Source organism: Eumetopias jubatus, unplaced genomic scaffold (assembly GCF_037043125.1).
Source record: "Eumetopias jubatus isolate StellerSeaLion01/CBP00866 unplaced genomic scaffold, mEumJub1_p1.0 scaffold_9, whole genome shotgun sequence".
In the NCBI taxonomy this organism is placed as follows: domain Eukaryota; kingdom Metazoa; phylum Chordata; class Mammalia; order Carnivora; family Otariidae; genus Eumetopias; species Eumetopias jubatus.
Genome location: NW_028274815.1, coordinates 50917988 through 50943221, shown reverse-complemented (window position 1 = coordinate 50943221; position 25234 = coordinate 50917988). Strand labels below are relative to the sequence as shown.

Sequence of the window (25234 nt, the reverse complement as noted above, 5' to 3'; positions counted from 1 at the left end):
AAGAGATCCCAAATACATCACACCCAGTTCCTCCTATTCTTAACATCTTACATTACAATGGTACATTTGCCACAACTAAGGGGCCAACACTAGTATATTACTATTCACAGAGCAACACACTGTATTCAGATTTCACTAGTTTCTCCCTAATGTTCTTTACCATTTTCAGGATCCGGTCTAAAATCCCACATTATATTTAGTTGTCACGTCTCCTTAGCCTCCTCTGGTCTGTGACGGTTTCTTAGACTTTCCTTGTTTTTGATGACCCTAACAGTTTTAAGGAGTACTGGTCAGATATTTTGTAGAATGTCCTTCAATTTGGGTTTTTTTTAATTTTTTTCTCATGGTTAGAGTGTGTTTTGGGAGATCACAAATGCCTTCTCATTACATCATATCAAAGGTACAGGCGATCACTATCACTTACCAATGATTAAGTTCTTCTTGATCACCTGACCAAGGTAGTGTCTGGTAGGTTTCTTCACTGTAAAGTAACTTTTTCCCTCTTTCCATACCCTGGAAAGTAAGTCTTAAACACAACCCACATACAAGGGTGGGAGCTAAGCTCCACCTCCTTGAGAGGGTACTATCTACATAGATTATTTGAAATTCTTCTGTACAGGACCCAATCTCTTTTAAACCTACTCCATCAGGAGCCTCCTATCATCATTTTATTAAAAATGATCTTATTGAGGTCACCAACATACTCCAAGTTGCTAAGTCCCATAGTAATTCTTAATCTTCATCTTACCTAATCGATCATCAGTATTTGTCAAGCTGACTACTCCCTCCTTCTTGATATACTTTCTTCACTTGGCTTCCAAGACACCATACTCCTGTTACTGTTGTTTTTTTGTTTTGTTTTTTTCCTTCTCTAGTGGCTCCTTCCCAATCCTTTGTGAGTTCCTCTTTTCTCCTGACTCCTTAATAATGGAATACCCAAGGGTTCAGTCCTTCATCTTCTCTTCTCCATTTTTACAAATCCCCTTAGGAATACTATCTGATCAGGTGGTTATAAATATTACCTGTATTCCCCAAAATTTTATCTCCAGGTCAAACCTTTCTTTCAAACTCCAAACTCATAAATACAACTGCTTACTCAATATCGCAAAATGTATATGAGTAAACACTACAAATTAAATATGTCCAAAATCAAATTCCCAATCTCCTCCACTCTAAACCTAGCTCTACCTAAAGATTTTGCCATCATAGTGCATGGTATATACAACCATCTAGCTGCTAAAATCAAAACATCTTAGAGTTACCTTCAACTTCTTGCTTTCTCTCTCCCTTCACATCCATTCATCAGGAAAGCATGCTGACTCTACACTCCAAATCTGATCACCTGTCACCACCTCCATGGCTACCACCAACGCTGCCATTAAATCTCGCTGTATTAGTGTCATAGCTTCCTAACTGGTCTTCCTGTTTACACCCTACAGTTTATCCTCAAAACCACAGTCAATGTTATTCCTTTGAAATATGTCACATCGTTTCACTCATCAAATTCCTGCAATGGCTTCCCACTTCACTTAAAATAAAAGCCTAACACTTTACAGGGGCCTACCACAAACCCCTGACACCTCTGTGATCTAATCTCCTGCTTCTCTTCCCCCTTCTCACTCCACTCTAGCTTTACCCTAGCTTCCTTATTATTCCCTGAACTGACCAGTAACTTACTACCTTTAGACCTTTGTTCTAACCTCTGCCAAGAATGCTATTTGCCCTTCCATGATAACTCACCACCTTTTTATTAAGACCAACCTTCAACCTCCACCAGACTCCTGATTCCCTTAACCCAGGTTCTTTCTTTCTCTTCAATGTTTTCACCTCCCTCTATCATACTAGATGATTTACTATTTATTTTGCTTATTATCTATTATGTTTTCTGCCACTAGAATGTAAACAAGGACTCCTTTTGTTGTTGTTCTTGTTGTTGCTCACTTATTTATCCATAAAGTTTAGATCAGTGCCTGTTACACAGTAGGTACTCAATTAATACTATTAAGTTAATAAGCAAGTTATTTATCTTAACAGGTCATCTTGCTCTAATCTTCTAACTTCTCTTAGTTGAAAAACCATCTCTGCACTAAACCTGACAATCACTGTTCACCCGCCCAGACCTCTTTCTTAACAACACCAGGTAATATGCCTTGAGTATTTACTACATACTAGGCACTGGTGGAAGCACTTCGTATGAAGCCTCACAACATTTAATCCTCACAACAACCTTATGAAATAAATGCTCTTCTTGTCCCCATTTCACACATAAAGCCAAGTCATTTCCCCCAGCACACATCTAGTAAGGGAAGAGAACCCAGGCAGAATTGGAACCCAGGACCTCTGCTTTAGAACACACGTTCTTCACAGCTCAGCTGCCCTTCTCCCCACAGACCTGGAAGAAGCAGCCTAAGGAAAACAGCTAACCCTGCGGACTGAATAGGGATAGGCACAAAGGGTCTGAGAGCGCAAGGCATTTAAGCTACAGTAAGCGAGAACTGAAAGGAAATGTTGACTTGGCTCAACGTGGGGGAGCAAAGCAGCAATGAGAAAAGCAAGAAAGCCAGGGTACAGAGAAAAAAAGCTGAAAGGATAAGAGCGTATGGACAGAAAGAAAGAAGAAATGAGATACCATGGAAATTCAAACAAGACAGGCTGAAAGAGAGACATGAGCTTATAGGAACTTTTAAGTCCTGAAAGAACTGTCTGACAACCTGAAGTAGGATTCAGTGAGTTCTGTATGCTTATAACACTTCTATTGTTTAAATAGCTATGTGCTCGCTGACACAAGATCATCTCTAACTAGAACAATTTCCATATTACTATGGACTTCTCATAAAAATCCCTTTGTTATGGTAAAATAATTAAATTAATATGGAAGGCAATACCTTATAGTAAAAGTTAATTAAGTTTGGGAAAAAACAACCCAGACATCGGTCTCATTTTTATCATTTTATTAACTGCATAACCGTGGGCAATCTCCCTGAACTTGAACTATGCCATCTATAAAATGGGAATAATAACACATGCCCAGCTAGTTCCAAATGTGACTGTCCTAAATGAGATGGCATCTGTGATGGGCTTTGAAGAATACAAACTGTTCCACAAACGTTACCTAGCATGATGACAATTCCAGATGGGAACTCACCTGAGTTCCCTATAAATGAAGATATAATGTCTTCTTTTCCCAAAGGTGAGTAACATAGTTATTCAAAGATTTACTGGTTGGTGATAAAAATCACTGGGTCTGTATTTGTCTATACATGTGCACACCACCATAAGAGCCAAAATAAATCAATGTGTGCAGATGTTCCTTTAGCCATATACAAAGATATTGATAACAAAAGGGCATTATTGCCTAGAAAGATCCAGTGACTTAGGAAGAATAGTTAGCCTTCACTGAAATGGTGGCAAGAACTATGATATAGTCTTTGATAAGCTCCTACTACTTCTTCCTATCCTGACCTGATCTGTGCAGTGCCCTTAAAGGACAATGGAGTCAGGAAAACTGAAGAACTGTGAAGTTGGGTCTTTCTCTTAAGATGTCACAGTAAATCAATGGCACAGCCCCAGCTAAACTCAAGACACTTCTGAGGCCAAAGCTGTTTCTATCGCACTGTGTTCCTGTTACGCTACTTGTTTAAAATGTTTGGAGAGACTGTTAAACCAAATGGCATAAGAAAACTTATATCAAGAGTTGTAATATAGAGATAGTTCACAAAATAAATAGCAAGCTTCCTGTCCTACTTGGGATTCATAAAAGGAGAACGGTACAATGTAACAAAAGCAGGAGGACTTCCGACTTTTCACTCCACTTCACTCCACTCTCCTTTTTTCTTAGCCCTCCTGATGATGAAAAGAAGTTAACCTATTCTCAGACACGTAAAGATAATACCTACTATTACTATACCAAGCAGCAGAAAGGAAGCTCGGCAAAATGAGGGAACTGTCCTTCGAATGTAACTTTCAATCGTAAAAAAGTTTGTTATAAGCAGAACTCAAACACTGTCAAAGTTCCACATTATAATATTTTAAAATCTTAACACAGGGAAAGGAACAAGCAGTCCAAAATCAGAAGTACATGTTCACCTGGCTTCCAGCTGTCTTTACCTATGACTCAGCATCATTAACCATTTGCCTACTTTCACCATTATCTTTGACAGTGTGTATCTGAAAATGTCAATTTTTCCTAGAGCAACTGACTTTCAAACTATACCACCTCTACAAGTAAAACAGATGGTCAACAGCCTTTCCCTTTCTCTGTGAAAAAAATTCCTCCAAACTCTCACTTTTGGCACTATAATTTCCATAAAATGGCAGGTTGACACTCCCATGCAATCCTGGGTTTCCAAGAGAAAGGAAACTTCACATCTTTCTCAATTTTAGGACTATACGCCAATGTGCCAGATCTTCAGTTTGCCAAGATACTGTTCTCAACATGTGTGTAATATCCCTCCTCGCTTTGTGAGATTCTGTAAGCTTCCAGAGAAATGTGACGATTGCCTCTCTCTCACATTTCCTCAATCCCAAATCCCCAGACTTACATGCTGATAAAGAGTAATTTACCATTCATATACATGAGGTATCTCAAATACAAAAGCAGAGTCTAACACTAACCATGGACTATAAGTGCCAATATCCTTGGCATCAATGATTTATGCATGTGATTTCATATTGTATGTTGTATCTGAACTGCCATTCATTTAGATAGGAACCTGATGTTGACTATATTCTCTCACCAACAATTTTGTTTTTATGTAATTGACGGCAAATACTACAAATTTATCACAACAACTTCGGAAAGGAAAACCAGTTAAGCTGGTGAAAATAATGAGAGAGAGAGAGAAAAAATGACTTTTCAAAAATGTAATAGATTTCTCCAAAGTGACCAAAGAGAAAAACAAATGATTTGTTTTGCACTTGCACCATTAGAACTCCATTAGGAAGAACGTGATGGACCATATAGAAAGTTATAATTAACTCACAAACAGGCCCCAGAGCTTAGGACGTCTGTTCACATATTGCCTTGGCTGCCTCCATTAAGAGCAGCTTTACCTCAGTAAGTCCAATATTCTTCCTTTTAATGACATTCTGCAGGGAGTTGCTCAGAGTCCTGGTTAGCAACAGGTTTGTAGATTTGCGAATCATGTCATCGACTTCAGTTGAGCTGAAAAAGAATTCTCGAGTCAGTCATCCCAGGTAGCAGGATTACTTTGCAAACAAACAAGGTGCCAGTGGTACTTCTGAGAACAATAATAATAATAATAACAATAATAATAATAACAACAATAATAATGGCAGCAGCAAATAACATTTCTTTTGTGCCAGAAATTAGATTCTAAGTACTTCAATATATTAAAATTCATTTAAACCTCACATTCATGATACTAAATACTTTTATTAGTATTTCTAATTTACAGATGAGGAAATGAAGGCACAGAGAGGTTAAGTAACTTGTTCAAGGTCACACAGTAAGTACACAGCACAAAAAGGACTTCAACACAGGCCATCTAGTTCTAAAGCCCACAGCATTTAAACACTATGCTGTACTGTCTCTCAGGGTAGATAAAGAATTCCCCAGCATGATTTCTCATCCTGAAACCATTATTTCTCCTATACTTCCAAGTTCCTTCATAGGTTGTTAATATTTATAATTTTCCAACATAGTCTCTCTATTGGCTTCCTGCACCATTAGCTGGTAAAGGCTCCTAAGAAAAGATATCTCTGCTCCTGTACTGTCATCTTTCATATAATGTATATTTAGCTCTGATTCCAAAATAAGTGTTTCAGACCAGTAGTTTAATTATGCATAAATGTCTTATAATCCTTACTATCCTCAAAGTGATCAATAAAGATATTTTCTCTTTTTTTAAGTTATTCACTCATTTTTAATCCAACGGACATTATTAAGCCCTTATCATGTTTTGTTGTTTTAAGTAAACTCTATCCCCAATATAGGGCTCAAGCTCACAATCCCAAGATCAAGAGTTGCATACTCTACTAACTGACCAGCCAAGTGCCCCAATAATGACATTTTCTATACACGAAAACATAAAGACAATTATTCAATAGCCATCTCTATTTTTTTTAAGATTTTTATTCATTTATTTGACAGAGAGAGAGGGAATACAAGCAGGGGGAGTTTTAGAGGGAGAAGCAGGCTTCCCGCGGAGCAGGGAGCCTGACGCGGGGCTCAATCCCAGGACACTGGGATCATGACCTGAGCCGAAGGCAGATGCTTAATGACTGAGCCACTCAGGCGCCCCTCAATAGCCATCTTTATATGCAAAGCTTAAAAAAAGACAATAGTCCTGTAACCAACAGACTAAATTCTAGACCTATACATCCTTCATGAGCCCCTGAAAGCATCACCCAAGATGGCTTTCTATAAAAGATATCCTTTTAAGACAAGTATTTCTTCAATGATAAGGTTACTGTTATAGAAATACTAGATTATAAACATCAAGAAATAACTGTAAATAGAGATTTGTGAGTTCTTTTTTAAATTTATTGCTTGTGGACAATGGTCACAAAATTTATCTCATTGATTTCTCTTTCTAGAAAAGAAAATAAGAGGCTTGGTATAGTCAGATTAAAAATCTTACAATTTTAAATATATAGGCAGGCTACATTATCATGCTATGTGGAAAATAGAAAAATACTAAAAAGAAACAAGACTACAGAATACAAGGACATAATCAGGAAAAAATGATACGTCAAAATATTTTCACAGGGTCTATGCAAAGATACATTTAATTGACCAATACCCTCTAGCCTACTGCTAACCTTTCCAAAATTATTATTGAACTGAAATACTTCATTTCACAAATATATGAGGGGCTGGGAATTGTGTTGGTAGAATAATGAGACCAAAATGGTGAATGAACAAAATAGTCATGGTTCCTGCCTTCATATATTAAACTCATAATTATATCAGGTCGATTGTAATATGAGCTACAAATAAGTAAAAGTGGCTATAAAAGTGATTAACACAGGTGTCTAAAGTAATCTGGTGCTCCTGATATTAATCGCTCTCAGGACATCCAGTAGTGATTATGTATCTCTACTATGGTTTAAGAAGATCTAGCAGAAGTTCCACATTTGGATATGATGTAGAAGATCAAGAAAGACCATCATTACTTTCATAACAACAAAAAAGTTAGGTCTAATCTTAAAAGCTATATTTTCCTTCAATGTCAACGAAGTGTAATTAATACACACACACAAATGTATAACTGAACAAAACTGCACACCACACCAGGACATGCCTTTGAAAGGAGAGCAAAGGGTAGCAGTCACTTTCATACCTGAGGGCATCTGCCTAATCTGGGTACAAATGGATAAGGGATAAAAGACTAAAACAGTCAGAGGCTGAAAGGCTTTGCTGAGATGAAGAGAAATAGACCAAACCTTTAACAGTATGGGCTACTATTACAGTCTGGAATCCGGGAGAGCCTCAAAACAAAAATAAATTAACTGATGCAACAATTCTCCCCTACAAGAGTTACGCTCCATAAGAAATGGTGAGGGTAGTGTGAGAAATCAGAGAGAGATCTTGCAAATTCTGCAAGGGGTTTTGGATTCAGGGCTACTGAAATGCAATCCAAAAGAGAGAAAAAACTAACTAATGCTGAAACACAGCCCAGCTCAAATACTGTTAAGATCAGAGATAAGCTCCTGGATAAAAGCTATGGAATTTCAGAGTTGGTCTTATGCACAAAGAGACTTCTGCAATAGCATTTGAAATCAGAAGTAATTTGAACCTAACTAAACTGAGACATTCAGTTCACTCAAGTAATGATGAAATCTCAATGATCCATCAACCAGCTAGGAGTTGCAGAAGAAAAAAAGAATGAGAAAGAAGACACAGTTAAAGAAAAAGTAGCAAAATCATCTCCAAACATGATAAAATATTTCAACCCATAGATCCATGAGGTTTAGTACATCCCACACAAAATTAATATAAATAAAACAACACTCAAGAATATCACAGTCAAATTGTAAAGTCCAAAGACAAAAAGAAAATCTTAAAAACAACCATAAAAATAAGTTCAGAGGAACAATAGGAATGATAGATTATTTCTCTTCAGAAAACAATGGAAACAGACAGTGGAACACAATCTTTAAAGTGTAGGGAAAGGGAGGACTATCAACCTAGAATTCTATGACTTAGAAAATATATTTTTGAAAACAAGATGATAAATATACTTTTAGAATAACTTTTAAATTAAAGTATTTTAGAGGGGTGCCTCGGTGGCTCAGTCAGTTAAGGGTCCAACTCTTGATTTTGCCTCAGATTGTGATCTCAGGGTCCTGGGATCCAGCCCTGTGTCAGGCTCCATGCTGGGCGTGGAGCCTACTTAAGAGTCTCTCTCTCCCTCCCTCTCTGCACCTCCCCCCATCCCACTCTCTCTCTCTAAAAAAATTTTAAAATTTTAAAAAATTAAATATTTTAGAAATATTTTTTAAAGCTAAGACAATCCAATACCAGCAGATAAAACACTAAAGGAAATGCTAAAAGAAATTTTTCATGCTGAAGGAAGATGATACCAAAGTGTTACCTAGATATGTAGAAAAGAATAAGAAGGCCTGAAAATGGTACATATGTGTACCATTTGGTACATATGTGTATCAATTGTATGCAAAAATAAATAAATATAAATTTTTTTCTTGAACTTTAAAATACTATTAAATGTTCAAAGCACAAACAATAACATATTTTAGAGTTAAAAAGACGTGTATATGTGTAATATATACCAACAACATCAAAAAAAGAAGGGAGAAGGGGCGCCTGCATGGCTCAGTCAGTTAAGCATCTGCCTTCAGCTCAGGTCATGATCCCAGGATCAAGCCCCACATCAGGCTCTGGGAGTCTGCTTCTCCCTCTCCCTCTGCCATTTCCTCCACTTGTGCTCTCTGGCTCTCTCTGTCAAATAAATAAAATCCTTAAAAATATATATGTTAAAAAAAAGGAGTGAGAAGATAAATTACTTTATACTGTTGAAGATTCTTAAATTAGATGCACAATGATATAATATTATTCAGGGTAAACTATGATAAGTTAACATTGTACACTGTAATCCCCAGAGCAACCACACAAACAATTAAAAAAAAAAAGTTATATTCAAGTAAAGCCAATAGGGAAAATAAATTAATACTAAAATAACCTAATCAAGAAGAAGGAAGGAAAACAGGAAAAAATGAGCCAAGAATGAATGAGACAAATAGAAAGCAGGCTTAAGGCTGACCATATCACTAAATTCATTAAGGTAATGGAATAAACACTCCAGCTAGGCAGATTGCATAAAAAACCAATACGCAGGGGCGCCTGGGTGGTTCAGTAGTTTAAGCCTCTGCCTTTGGCTCAGGTGATGAGCTCATAGTCCTGAGATAGAGCCCCACATTTCTCCCTCTCCCTCTGCCCCTCCCCCTGTGCTCTCTCTCAATCTCTCTCAAATAAATAAATGAAAAATCTTTAAAAAAAAAACAAAAAACCAATATGCAACTATTTGTTGACTCAAAATGACACATTTTAAAATAAAGACACATGCCCAGATCTTATGTTTAAGATACCACTCAACACTAAAAGGAAGTGGGCTCCTTGGATAAATCAATGATATCATGGTTAAGTAATGTCCCAAAATGTGACAAGAATACATCAACAAGGCATAGGAGCTAGTCTGAAATGGTTCACATGCCCTAAGTCTGGGACAGTCTGAGCATCAAAATAAATACAGTAATGAACCAAGTGAATTAAGTAAGAACCTGTGAATCTCATCTGATGATAGGTAGACGATAAACAGGTGGAGAGATAGAAGATAGGTAGCAAGGAAGCAGATGGGGAAGGACTCCTTAAAAGAGAATGCCAAGTAATACACAAGGAATTAAGAAACCATAAATTAATTAAGAACCCTAAGCCAGTAATTATCCAAGTGAAAAACTGATCCAGGCAAGAATCATTAATGGATACTATAAGGGGGAGGGAGATGAAGAACATCTGATAACTAACAGAATACAAAGTATTTCAACATAATCACAAACATGACTTATAACAAAAAGAAAACGATAATGATAATTATACAGGAAGACAAAATTAATATAAATATGGCTTATAATACTACACACACACACACACACACACACACACACACACACACACACAGATACAGAGCAAGAAACAACTAGGGAGGGAAGGAAGGAGGGGAAGATCCCATATATTCCTTCTATATAAAGAATTTCCATTTATTTCATGTCTGCAGAAAGACTACAGGTCCGTTGGCAATGAATTATCAGCTTCCGTTTGGCTAAAAAAAATTTACTTTGTTTCTGGAAGTTACTTTGCTGTCTATAGAATTCTCTCTTGATTTGTTCTGAGTCCTTGAAGCCTGGCACACCGTCCTCTCAGGCTTGTAATTTTTGAGAAGTCTGCTGTAATACTTTTCACTATACCTGCATGTAGCATCTTCTTTTTTCTAAGTGCCTTCTGCTCTCTGATGGGTTCCAGAACAATTTTCATTTTGTAGTTTATCTGTTTTGTTTTGTGCTTTTTTTCATTGTTAGGGAGGAAACAATACTCTTTCCAGCTTTCTATATTGTAAATAGAAGCAGAAATATCTCACAGTAATTTGCTTTAAAAAAAAAAAAGTCCTATGCATGTACAGGATTCACATGGAAGAAAGATTAAAAGAAAAAGATTTCCCAGGTATGAAGAGTGGTTATTACTATGTGTTAAAATTTTGAGTCTTTTAAATTTTTCTTCTTTGACCTATTCTATCTCCTAAATTCTTTACAGAGATCCAATTTTATAACAATAAACTGTGTGTGTATATGTGTATGCGTGTGGGTGTGTATTCCTATTTTTTAAGTCAAGTGCAAGTGCTACAACATTATTTTACCAAAGACATGCCATTTATTATCTATCTTTAAAAAAAAAAGAATTTTCTTTCAAACAGAAAGAGTTCTGTGTCCTCAGAATTCATACATTGTTTTTCAATATTTCTAATACTATTCAGCATCTTCTATCCAAGGCAAAAGAGAAAAGTCTTATAAGGAAAAAAATATGCGTTTCATTTACAAGAATAATTATCTTTAAAGCTTCATAAAAATCTCAATACAGCAGTCTTTCAATTTTAAGAGTCTTGTGTTTAAGAGAACTAATTGTTTTATACATATTATTTCTCATATCCCAAATTATAAAAATCTGTAAAATCTTCCCAAATTGAATATTTATTTTTGTCAATGTTAAACATAACAAAGGGGGTTTTCAGGCAAAAGCTCAATATAGTCAATCAAGAAAAAGACTTCTGAACAATTTACTCACATTATCCCTTTGCCATATTACCTATCCTTCAACACAGGATAGAAAGAGTCACAATGTGATGAACTTGTAATATTTTCTATATAGTAACATACCTGACAGTACCCTAGAGACTATTCTCGGTTATTAAATCATTTGGCGGTGGTAGAGAAGGGGGGCCCCAAGGGGTAAGAAAAAGTTTTGGTTTATAAATTCCAAAGATAATCTCCTTTCCACGCAATGAGTTCCATAAAAACAACCTCATTTTCAAAGAAAAGAACAAATTAACTGTACAAGCCCTATGCTTCATTTTTTTACTTAGTAAGAATGATTATTAAACAAGTGACTCAAACTATTTTCCAATTATGTTTACTTTCAGAGTTGCCTGGCATGCCATACATTCCATTCACTCATTCTTTTTTTTTTTTTTTTTTTTTAATTTACTGAGCTGGTGCAGGGGATGTTGTGCTGAACAAAACATTAAATGTTTCTACCTTTCAAGAGGCCTTTTCTAATCTTAATTTGTCTCAATTTTTGGCTCCTATATTGCTGCTATGTCTCTCCATCATAACACAACTATCACCAATTGTTCAGTTCCTCAGTTAGATTACACACTCCTTGAAGACAGGGAACATATTTTCAGCATCTTAACATCCTCACTACCAAGCATCATCTGACAAATAACAGCGTACCTATAATGTAAGGCAAATAAACCAGTAGATAAATAAAGGAGCCTGCAGTCTAGCGCATACAGAAACACAAAGATACAAGTACAGCAATAAAATCTAAGAAGTTTTGATAACAGCGTTCACGAAGTACAGAAAGAGCACAAAGGAGCCAGGAGATCAGCTCCATGAGGGATGGAAGTGGTCAGAAAGATTTCATTCATTAAAGGCTTAAAGTGAACCTGGAAGGATGGTTAGAAGCTAGTTACGAGCACTAACAAGGAAAAGGTAATTTCAGGTAGAGACAGTCATGAGGAAAGCCCAGTACAAAAAAGCGTATTAGGATCAGAAAACAGCAAACAGGTTGGTAGGACTGAAGCATGGAGTGACCCCGAAATTAGCCTGGGATATGAACCTGGAAAGGTACAAGGGGGACTAGCTCAAGGAGTGGGGGAGGAGGCAGATGGATAACTGTGTCAGGCTGGAGTTTGAATTTTATGCAGTAGGCCGCGAGGAATCCTTGGAAAGGTGAGCAGAGTAAAGTTAAATGATAAGATTTGATTTTAGAAGAATTACTCCAGGGAACATACAGAATAGAATGAGGAGAAAGGGCAGATGGTTGGGAAAGCAAAGTTAGACATTTCAGAATAATTAGGAGACTATTTAAGTGGCCCAACTCAATTATAACCACAATGTGAATGAAAGAAGCCACACTGGGAAGAGAGAACTTTAAAGAAAAAAGAGCTGCAAATAAAAAACACAGCAATCAATTTTGTCACCAATTAGGTTTAGAGAGGTTAATTTACAAATGAGCACTGTCTTCACTTGTTAAATGGGAATAATTAACACTTAACATTGTGACTACCATCCGAGACAATGCATGTAAAATACTAATACAGTGAATACAGTGAAGCCAAAGGGTAAGAATTGTAAACATGGCAGTAATCCTTTTGTTGAAGCTGATGCTGACCAGATTTGAATTCTGGCTTAAACACTTACTCCTGTGTGATCTTGATAAAGTTACTAAACCTCTCTCTGCTCACTTTCTTCCTCTGAAAAATGGAGTATACTTTCTAGTGCCTCATAGATTAGTACTATTTTCAGTTTTACAGATGTTTTTAATATATTTTTAAAGTGTTTACAGAAATATAGACCAATGCTTGAAACTTTGTTTTTAATAAAAATAGTTAATAGAAAATAAGGAGTTGAAATGATTCTTAGATTTCTGGCTTGGGTGAATGGTAGTATCATTCACTGAGAGGAGGGGGTTCTTCTAGAAAAGACAATAATCTTTTAGAAAAGACAATCTAAAAGATTGTTTAAAATACTGTCTTTTAGAAAAACAATCACGACTATTCCCCTTAAATTCTTTAAGATGAGCTAAGTAGTCTTCTAGGTGTTTTGCAAGGCAACTCTCCATATTTCAACACTTGCCATGGTATATTTTCATGCCTAATATCCTCAGTACATACTGACAATATCTGAGGGCAAAGAACTGTGTCTTTTACTTCTGCATTCCCAGTAGGCAGGATGTATCTGGGACATAAATAAGCTTGGTATACATTAGTCAAATAATTTAACTTAAAGGAGATGAGGATACCTTCAAGAAGTCCAGAGAATATTTGGAAAGAAGGATGTTTCCAAGGGATTATACTTGCTACTCCCCTAGTGGCCTTAAAATTTCATCAATTTTAGAAAGTAAAAATTAATATACTGTTTTTTAGTGACTTCTCACTAACAAAAAAAGCATTGAAATGCAAATCTACAATGAAACTAAAGACTAAGCAAAGTAATATAAACAAAAACAAATTATTTTCAAGTTTCCAACTTCCCCTCTTACCATGACTATAATATGGCAGATGCCATACTGTGAATGGCTAATATTAATACTTTCAGAATCAGAGCTGAAGGGGTTATGCAAAGGTTTTCAGAATATTCATGCACGTTAAAGAGTCACAATCTCAACATCTGTTACATTTCCACTGTTTCAAAGCATACCTTAGGTGAAGATCTTCCGAAAACTTCAGGCAGGCATAAATAAATTCTTTAATTTGGTTGTAAACTTTTGGCACAAATTCAGAGAAAGGAAACTTTTTTGGAAATGGTTGCTATAAATGCAAGAATGAATGAAAGCAAGTCACAAACCAACATACGCTGACAATATTTATAAATTAATTAAAATGCAAAAGGAATTAACAACCTCAAATTTAAGGAAGTGTTTCCAAAAGTTTCCTGATGCTGAAAAGAATGAGATATAAATTTAAATAAATAATAATTCAAATGTCTTTCAACACATGAAGGGCCAAAAAAAAAAAAGCTGTGGTAAGTATTCAGCAATAAAAACGAATGAATTATTGCTACATACACCAACTTAGACAAATCTCAAAAGCATCATGCTGAGTGAAAGAAGCCAGCCTCAAAAGGTTACCTACTGTATGATTCCATTTATACGGCATTCTTGAAAAGGCAAAAGTAGATGGATAGCAACTAGATTGGTTGCCAAAGGCTGGGGGTTAGGGTTGGGAGGAATTAATTAAAAAGGAGCAGCATGAGGGAACTTTTGGGGATGATGGAACTGTTTTGGTATCATTATTGTGGTAGTACGTATATGACTCAATACACTGTCAAAACCAATAGAATTATAGAGCACGGGATAATTTTTAGTGTATGTTTGGGGAGAAAATGTCCTAAAACTATAATAAAAGCAAGTATTTCAAAGTATAAACAACATTGGAACATGCCCAGCAATACTCCTAACACTTCAGAGGTGAAAGGACCCTCAGGTCATCTACTGATTCCCAAAACAGGAACTTCTGTTCTTCTAAAGCCCCAAAATCATTCTCTGAAGGTGTTGTAGAGGTCTAATGCATTGAGTTGGAGGAAGTGCCTTTAATGAAACTGATAAAAAGAAAACTCTTAGAGGATGCCAAAGCAAACAGAATTTTTTTGTAAAGTACTCTTACCTTTTCCAACTCTGTATCTTGGAATGGGAACTGTCCTACCACCTTTCTATACATTTCTTCACTTGTTACTGGTATAGGACTGTAATTGTCAGAATCAAGTATGTTTCTAGAAAGAAAAGGAAGGAAGGAAGGAAGGAAGGAAGGGTGAGCCGGTTAATCACTGTAGTGATCACAAGTAATTTTCAGGTAAACTCAAATGGTTGCATGTATATAACCACCAAAACAAATGTTTTCCAGTCCCTAGCCTATTCCCCTTCTGCAATGAAGCTATCTATTTCAGGTAAAAACATCTTTAACAGAAGACCAAAAGAAAACTACACTCTGAAACAAAGGGAACACAATTATAAACATAATCTCATAGGATTTAAGATTTTTAAATGAGACAAAATTTCATTGCAACATGTAGAAGTCATAAGGCAAACAAGTAGTAAACAACAAAAGACTGTGTGCTTGGAAAAAAAGCAAAAAGGTTCTATTTGGGGTTTTTCTGCTTTGTTTTTAAAGAAAATATATTTGATTATGTTCTTTAATACTGTACTAGATCTTCTATTCTAACTTTCAAAATTGGCAGATGGGGAAAAGTAACTTCTATAATAAATCCAAATTATATTCATATACTTCATCTACTGTTCTGTATTAAGGATGAACTTCATCCATAGGAACTGGCTCCTTAACTAGACTGGAAACTCTCTAAAAGCAGAGACCATACTACCAAAATCAAAATCAAATTTACTGGAGGGATCGGATCGGACACTCTTTAAGACCATGGATATACGATGTTATTAATTTTCAAGGTTCTTACAGACATAATCCTCCCATAAATACAACTGTACCATTAGTAAGATTAAAGGAAAAATGTAAGATCTTAAAGCTAGAAGAATTTGAAAACGGGGTAAGCTGATCTGGGGACAGGGTCTTGCAATAAAGCAAGAAGATCACTTTAAATAAAAAAATAAAGGCTCAAAAGGAGAAGAAACTCAAGTGATCTGACATGGGTTGCGTGCCAGGCAAACAGTCCAAGTAGATATTTGTGAGTGCAAGGTATAACAGGGTAACTCTCGTATTATTGTATACACAATGCATGATGCAGTAACTATTTAAATAATACACTTCAGGGGCGCCTGGGTGGCTCAGTTGGTTAAGCGTCTGCCTTCGGCTCAGGTCACAATCCCACGGTCCTGGAATCAAGTCCCACGTCGGGCTCCCTGCTCAGCAGGGAGCCTGCTTCTCCCTCTGCCTGCTGCTCCCCCTGCTTGTGCTCTCTCTCTCTGACAAATAAATAAATGAAATCTAAATAATACACTTCAAACACTGGATTGGAATAGGCTTCCTCTCTAAATGTCGAGAAGGAAGAATGTGAGGAATCACATGAGTAAGTCTTCAAAAAAGGTTCCAAAACTCCTAAATTATTCAAAAGGGCTCAAAGCTACTACCCTATAAGTGAGCTATTGACTAGCCATGATCTTCAAAAAGAAAGCCAAAAAATATATTAAGAAGACACAAAATGATCTGAATGGTATGAACTAAGGTATCTGACATTTATTCAAGAGGGGGAAAAAAGCCAAAATGGGGTCTGGGGACTCTCCACATAGCAGACATAATACATTGAGATCAGATATCTTGGGAACTTTATTTGGGACATCTCTACAATTTGCTTGAATTCTGAACCATAATTTGTATCACAGCTAGAATACGTAAGCCACACATACTTGTTGCTTATTTATCTGAGAAGCCTTATGTATAAAGAGACACTAGCACACATGCACACGTGTACACATACACACCACACAGGACTACAGATAATTTCTCACCTGAAGATACCTGCCCACTTCTTTAGCAGAGTTTCACTATACTGATCTCTGATTTCTAACAGCATGTCAAAAAGCTGATTTACAGGAAAACCATACACCTGAAACAAAATAAGAAAATAACTTCATTTTATAGGGTGATTTTTTTATTAGCAACATGAGAGAAATCAGGCACTGAATTATATTATCATTCAATTTAAATGAAAGCATGACATCAGCATGTTTCATTCCCACCTAATGTCCAGTGCTTATCTCTCAAGAATTAAAAGATACATACTAAAATATTTAAGCCAGTCAGAAAAAAAATAGAAAGAAGAAATTTAAAATCAATATATACTGGGTACAGTGTCCACTAAGTTCTCCCTGCAACTCGTCATGTACCCTTAGCAAACTTCATGAATAGCGAGAGAAATTTGAAATGCTACCCATTTCTAATGCTATCTTATTGGATATGATTCGTGGTTCAAATCAACAATCATTATTCAAGATACTAGTTTTAAAAAACTCCAAAATCACTCAACAATTGTATCTGAATTAAGGACATTTTAAAAAACTAAGGTAGTGAGTGGTTCAATTAATTGACTTGGCTCTGAGCAAAAAAAAAAGGGACTGGAACTATTTATGAGAATATAAACTGGTCAAGGTGATGACTAAGAAATGCTATAAAAAGATAAGATCTAGCTCTAGGAAAAGAAGAAATACAACTAAAAACTAAAAGGCATTTATTCAAGCTGGGTAGACAAGGAAAAGATCTAGAGCTGATGAACACTAATCTAGGTAACTCTATGTAAACAGAAGTCACAAACCTGAAGTGTGTCAGCAAAAAGCACAATGAGGTTCTTCAAATCTAACACGAGGTTTGGATCAGAGCAGTAAGACTAAAGGAAATAAAAGACAATGAGGAAAAAACATCTTAATTATTAAAAATAAAACTAAATTTTTAATTCTTTCATTGCTTAATGCTTCACATGGTAAAGGCTCTCTAGAAAGGGTCTAACCCTTTCCTGGCTCAGAATGACAACAGATTTAGCAGGGAAAAGATGAGTAGAGACTCCAATAAATCATGATCTACATTTTTAACAGCTGGAAATTTAAAAAAAAAAATCTAAATAATTCTTCAGTCAAAAAAGAAATCAAAATTGATATTGCAGATTATTTTAAAATAAACAATATAATACTTGATATCAAAGCCTATGCAATGTGCCTAAAGCCATTTCAAAATACATTTATATTTTTAGAGGCAAACAGAAAACACAAAAGACTGAAAATAAATTAAGCACTCAACCCAGGAAGCTAACTCAAAAAGCCAAAATAAACCATAAGTATACGAAAGATCAATTCTGATCAAATTATAAGCAAAAATTACATAGAGAAGATATGAAAGATTTGATCAACGAAACCAAACGCTCACTAAAAATATCAATAAAACAGACAAATCTCAGGGAAGCCTGATTAAACAAGAGAAAACAAAAGTAAAGAACACAAGGAATACAAAGAGAAAATAAACATAAATACAGAGGAAAAGTTACAAAGTCTATATATAATCTCTTATCAATAAAACCGAAAATTGAAATGACATGGAAGACAGGTTCTGTGGGCAGGATTCAAAGATGTATATGTCACTATGTGAAAAATGTGGCATTTTGATATTCACAGTCTCTTGATTACAGTTTGGTTCCTTCCCCTCTACTGGATCTCCCAATTTCTGAAAGGGGTGTGTTGAATTCTCCCACAATGGTACGGTTCATCAATTTCTTATTACTAACAGTTCTTGTTCTATACATAATGATGCTTGCTTGTCCTCTATAAAAAGGCTATTGGAAACTGATAAATTACTGAACACTACCTCTGAAACTAATGATGTAATGAAACTAACAACTCTGTAAGTTGGTTAATTGAATTTATTTTTTTTTTTTAAAGATTTTATTTATCTGAGAGAGAGAGACCTAGAGAGCACGCACAAGCAGGGGGAGAGGGAGAGGGAGAAGCAGACTCCCTGCTGAGCTGGGAGCCCGATGTGGGGCTCGATCCCAGGACCTGGAGATTATGACCTGAGCTGAAGGCAGATGCTTAACCATCTGAGCCACGCAGGCGCCCTGTCTAATTGAATTTAAATTTTTTAAAAAGGCTATTGTCTTTTTGGTGGGTTAAAACTAGAATAATACAAAATATGCCTTTCTTCTCCCATTTAATAGTTCTATTTGCCTTGGAGAATACTGCCATTTCTGCTCCTCTTACTTTATTTTCACTCTTTTTAGGTCATCATAATGTAAGCAAACTATAAAACTGCCTCTTTGACATTTCCTGTGATTGCTGACATGTTGAACCTATTCCATCTTATTTTCAGTTTTCTATTTACAATGATTTCTTCTTTCTTTTTTATTTCATTATTTTCATTGGATCATAGTTCTTTTTAATTAACTTACAGTAGTCATTAAATAAGTTATACACTTTCTTCCCACTGTTTACATGAAATAATCCGGAATTTTCATTTAAAAAAAAACTTTTTAAACATTAAGTCTCCTTCTGTACATGTTCTTAAAAGCATTAAACTTCATAAATAATCAAATATCAGCTAATTAGATTTATCTATGAGTGTTACCCATTTTTTGCACACATTTTATTTAATCCTATCCCATTTTATAATCTGGATTTTTCATTTTTTGTAAAATACCAATAAAATAGAATAAAGAGTAAACTTTGAATCCTCATATATTTTAAAAAGACTTTCTTTTGCCCTCAAACTAAAATGCGAAATTTCTAATGTCAAAGAATTATCTCTCATCGTTTATCCTGCTTGACACTCAATACAGCCTTCCAACTATAGGAATCCAGTCTTTCCTCATTGCAGGAAAATTTCCTTCTTTTAATTCTTTAATTTTTAAAGTCCCCTCCTTTGTGACTATCCTTTCTTTCTAAATCTCTATTTGATATAATCAAAAAATTAATATCAGGTATCCATCCATGTTTCTTAACTTTCCTTTCACATTTTCCATCTCTTTGGTTTGAAGACACCATATTATACACTTTCTATCTTGGGTGGCCCCAAGAGGCTGTCAAAATCAAAGTTCAAATTGTCCGAACTAACAAGTGACCTCAAGGCAAGGAAAGCTTAAGTGGTTAGCTTATCTCTCTAGACTCTCAACTTCCCTGGATTTGGCTTGGTAATTCCTTAATATCCTTACCAAGCACTTGAGAACTACAGAACATTTTATATGGTATATAGACAAAAATGCAGCATTTTTAGTAGTTTCCAGCTGAAGGGTTGGTATAAATAACCTAGTCTCTTATGTTCCTAAAACCAGGAATGATTATTACTTTGTAAATTTTTCTCCTAGTCCATGAATTATTTGTATTTGCTAAAGAATGGCTATTCTATTTACTGTTATCTTCTATTTGATGTAATTGGTTTTCCTCAAATATTTTATGACTCTTGACTGTTCATGTTTTCAAATGAAGGACTAGGTTGATTAGTTGATTAGTATGGATAACTTGCATGGGTTTTTCCTCTGTAAGTTTAAGTCTGTTTCCCAAGAAAGTGACTACAGGCTCTTTGTAAGTGGGGAGAGGGCACAGAAGGGGCGCAGATGAATCACTTCCTTCAAAAGGTAGCATGAGAGAACTCTACTGATCATACTATTGTCTCTTTACATAGATGGTAAGGTTGGGCAAAGGAATTGGGTGAGCAGCTGGCTGGCTAGGATTTTTGGAAAGTAGACCTCTAAATAATTTCTTTTATGATTTCTCCTAGGCCCATTCCTGCTCATTGTATTTGTTAACTCTAAATTTAGAGTATTCCTAGATTCCATTTGGAAGAATATCTCCTACTTTGACAGTACCTCCCTCTACCATATTTAATGTAATATTTTCTTGTCTCGGGTTTAGTTAATTTTCTAATTTCGTTTGTTTTCTAAGTTCAAAGAAATTTTTCAAAACTTCTGGCCTACGGATGGTACTTTGTAGAATTTCTTTCTATTTTGTTTTTCCCCATGTTGTTTGGTTAGCAGAACTAGAAGACAAGTATACTCAGTATACCCTTTTGACTCAAAAAAACTTAAAATATGTGAGGGGGATGAGTATGGATATGGCATGGGTGTGTGTAAAACCGCTATCACAGTACACACTCTTGTCTACCTACCACATAACAAACTAAAATATCCAATATTTAGTATCTGTAAAACATGAGGTTTTGCCACACAGTATTACGTTGTTCCATAATTTTTTTAAAAGATTTTATTTATTTATTTGACAGAGAGACAGCGAGAGAAGGAACACAAGCAGGGGGAGTGGGAGAGGGAGAAGCAGGCTTCCCGCCAAGCAGGGAGCCCAATGCAGGGCTCGATCCCAGGACCCTGGGATCATGTCCTGAGCCGAAGGCAGAGGCTTAATGACTGAGCCACCCAGGCGCCCCCATTGTTCCATAATTTTGAGTACCCTTTCACTATTATCCCCTTCAGTATTATCAGATGATCGGTTTATCATATTACCCTTTCAGTATTATCAGATGATGCTTATCATATTATTAAAACCTATATCAGCAGATCTTCTAATATTGAACCATTCCTGATACAAACTTTTCTTTGTATTAACAAATTATATTTTAATATACTGCTAAATTTGAATTCCAAGAGAGATGGACCATGTAAGATCTCTTTCATGTTTTGAAATCAGCATTGAGAATACTATACATATTAATACCTGAAATACTGTTGCTTTCAAAATGTTTCTAATTTATGCAATTACTAATAATTCAATCAGAAAAAGAGTAGTTTAAATGTAACATAGAATGTTAGAAAGATATATAGATTTTTGATAAACAAGTAACAATCATTCAGATACAGTGTTTCGTTTTGAGATCTGTTTTGATGTTTGGGTTGCTCTTATTTTGGCTTGCTTTGCTGGGTAATATAATACAATAAATAGTGTCATGAAACAGAATTAACATTTGTGGCATCAATTACTCTTGTCTCATAATAAATAAAATGATTATAAATGTATATGATGCTGAGTTATGTTTTAATCGCCTTGTTGAGATATAATTCCCATACCATACAACTTGCCCATCTGAAATATATAATTTAATGGCTTTTAGTTTTTATATATTCACAGACATGTGCAAACATAACCACAGTCAATTTTAGAACATTTTTTTTTACCTCAAAAAGAAAATGCAAGTTATTTAAATTATCCTCCTAGCTACTCCCAGCCCAAAGCAACCACTAATATACTTTCTGCCTCTACAGATTGATGCTGAAATATTGGGAAGAAAAAAAGTATTTTGTTATGTATTCTTTAATTCAAAAGAATACACAATAGATCTACAAAGAACAGCTCCATTAAGATTAATTTTCTCCATATATATACATTTTAATCACCATACTTGGAAAGTATCCTGCTCTTCCTGACATCAAATTCAACTGCATGAGGAGGAAGAGAGGACAGTTTCCTGCTAAGTGTATCTCTCACATCCTCAAATGTGTAAGTCACAGAGAAAAAGGTATGAACCACTGCTTTACAAAACAGAAATTACTTGGAAGAAATCTAAGTTTTCTAAAAAAAAACAGCTTTTCCCAGAATATTTTATTATTCCCAAAATAATAAAATTGGTGAAATCATTGATATGGACAAATATCAATTTGTAATTGCATGAATGTAATTGCATAAAAACATGAAAGCAAATAATTGAGAAAAATACATGTATTCCTGGTGAAAAATACCAGATACTGAAATATGTCAATTAATTCCATTTTAATTTACAGATTCGCTGCATAATAATACTATAGTTCAACTGGGGGGGGGAGGTGTTTTAAGTGGTGAAAGGGATGTCACAAAGTGATTCTCAAATTAATCTGGAAGAATAAGAAGAATGTAAATGGTTAGCATATACTAAAAAGAGGATTTTAGAGAATGCACATGTTCTAGGAAATGATACCATATTACTATATCAATTATAGTAATCAGAACAATGTTACATTGGTTCAAGACAGAGAAAAAGAAGGAAAGGAAGGGTAAGAATCATACAGCCAGCAACAGAGCTTAGTATTTATAAAATATATTATTATATGATAAAGGTAGCCTCCAAAATATGTTGGGGAAAAAAACAGATGTTATGGACTAAATATGATGTCCCCCCCCTCAAATTCCTACATTAAAGCCCTAACCCCCAGTGTAGCTATACCTGGAGATGGAACTTAGAGAGATATTTAAGGCCAAAGGAGGAAGGGCCCTGATCTGAAGGGATCGGTATCCTTACAAAAGGAGCAGGTGACACTGTGAAAAGGCCAGGTGAGGACATGGTGAGGACACAGCCATCTGCAATTCAAGAGACAGCCCTCACCAAAACCAACCACATTGGCACCCTGATCTCAGACTTCCAGCCTCCAGAACTGTAAGAAAATAAATTTCTGTTGTTTGAGTAACAGTCTATGACATTTCATTATGGCAATCTGAGCTGAATAAAATGAGATTAACACAGTAATGTTATTAGAAGTGATGAGTCGTTGTAAAAAATAAAGACAGAATCCAAGGAGCGCTTGCTTGGCTCAGTAGGTTAAGCACTAACTCTTGGTTTTGGCTCAGGTCATGATCTCAGGGTCATGAGATCGAGCCCAGTGGCAGGCTCCACGCTCCGTGTGGAATCTGCTTGGGATTCTCTCCCTCTCCCTCTGCCCCTCCTCCCACTTGCATGCATGTGTGCATGCTCTCTCTATCTCTATCAAATAAATAAATAAAATCTTAAAAAAAAAAGAATCCAACCTCACACCCTATACTAAAATAAACGTTTTATGTCTGTGATATATACATAAAAAAGTAACTGTACAGAAATACTAAAATCAAATATAGACAAATAATTATATATTCTTTGCAATAAGGAAGACATAAGTTGTCAAGTTAAAAATCAATATATTTACAAAAAATTTTAAACTTCCGTAAAGCCATGGAAAAGAAAAGCAAAGTCAGAGACATGGGAAACTATGAAAAAATATTTGCAACCTACATATTAGACCAGAGATTAACATTCAGATTAAAAGCTAGCATCCATGTTTTATTAATAAATAAAATATTTTTAAACTATTAAAATATAAAGGCAATGCATACGAACAGGAAATTTTAAGAAGATATACAAATAACTAAAAACGTCTAAAGAGAGTTTCAATATCAGTATTAATCAAAGAAAAACATGTTAAATTAAGATATAATTTCTGACATATTAGATTAGGAATGATTTTTTGTTTTTAAACATAACTTTCTGTGAAGTAAAAGGAATAGGGAAATAGGCATTCTAAAAGACAATGCTCAGGGGTGCCTGGGTGGCTCAGTTGGTTAAGCAACTGCCTTCAGCTCAGGTCATGATCCTGGAGTCCCAGGATCGAGTCCCGCATCGGGCTCCCTGCTCAGTGGGGAGTCTGCTTCTCCCTCTGACCCTCCCCCCTCTTGTGCTCTATCTCATTCTCTCAAATAAATAAAATCTTTAAAAAAAAAAAAGACAATGCTCAGAGTACTAAATGATAAATATTTTTGCAAAGCAAATTACAATATGCATCCAGGGCCTAAGAAGTGTACAGATCCTTTAACTCACTAATTTGTCCTAGATAAATCTAAGAATTTATCCTAGATATAATCAATTGTGCAAGAATATTTTTATAAAAATATTCACTGCAGGGCGCCTGGGTGGCTCAGTTGGTTAAGCGACTGCCTTCGGCTCAGGTCATGATCCTGGAGTCCTGGGATCGAGTCCCACATCGGGCTTCCTGCTCAGCAGGGAGTCTGCTTCTCCCTCTGACCCTCTTCCCTCTCGTGCTCTCTATCTCTCATTCTCTCTCTCTCAAATAAATAAATAAAATCTTTAAAAAAAAAAAAAAATATTCACTGCAATGTTTACAATAGCTAAAAAAAAGGGCCCCCAAATTTTTTTTAAAAAGTGAATTAATGATTTTAAACGATACATTCCTACAATGGAATATTATGCAAGTAAATATTAAAATTAATACAGATTGATTAGACACAAAGTGAAAACCATAGCTGGTTTCTATTTAAAATACATATTGTATATATTGTGTTTTCATACACAAGAAAAAGAATCTTTAAATTTACATATAAGAAAGCTAATGATAATCATGCCAGGGATCATGGCCAAAATTTGTTACTATTAATAATCAATATTTTCTATCTTAGAATAAACATATTACCTTTATAAAATAAATATTTACATATAAAAACACATTATACTAAGGGAGAAGGTAAGACATTAAAAAAATGATCCTAGGACAATAGATACACTATTGCAAAAAAGTAAAATGAGATCGTTAATCATTTTTCAAATAAAAATAAATAATAAGTGGTAGTATATACATAAATGTGTAAAAAAAAAAAAATCAAGCCATAACATAGTTACAAGACTTTTTTTAGTCTTGGAACAGGCAGGAACTTTTAAAAAATATTTTTAAATTTGCCAGACTTTGTTATGACAAAAGAGTAAAATGATAAAAATGTCAGATGAAGTCC

The 25234-nt window shown here is 35.2% G+C and overlaps 1 protein-coding gene across 4 annotated transcripts in view; it reads right to left on the bottom strand.

Moving 5' to 3' along the window:
- Nucleotides 1-25234, bottom strand: part of EXOC6B (exocyst complex component 6B) — a 609012-nt gene that overhangs the window by 281931 nt on the left and 301847 nt on the right. For all 4 annotated transcript variants that reach the window (XM_028116269.2, XM_088026464.1, XM_028116270.2 and 1 more), the window contains 5 exons: nucleotides 17536-17607; nucleotides 16733-16830; nucleotides 14922-15027; nucleotides 13957-14066; nucleotides 5053-5164 (listed from right to left, as the gene is read on the bottom strand). In XM_028116269.2, the coding sequence (XP_027972070.1) occupies nucleotides 5053-5164; nucleotides 13957-14066; nucleotides 14922-15027; nucleotides 16733-16830; nucleotides 17536-17607 (498 nt within the window). The remainder of the gene's footprint in view (nucleotides 1-5052; nucleotides 5165-13956; nucleotides 14067-14921; nucleotides 15028-16732; nucleotides 16831-17535; nucleotides 17608-25234) is intronic.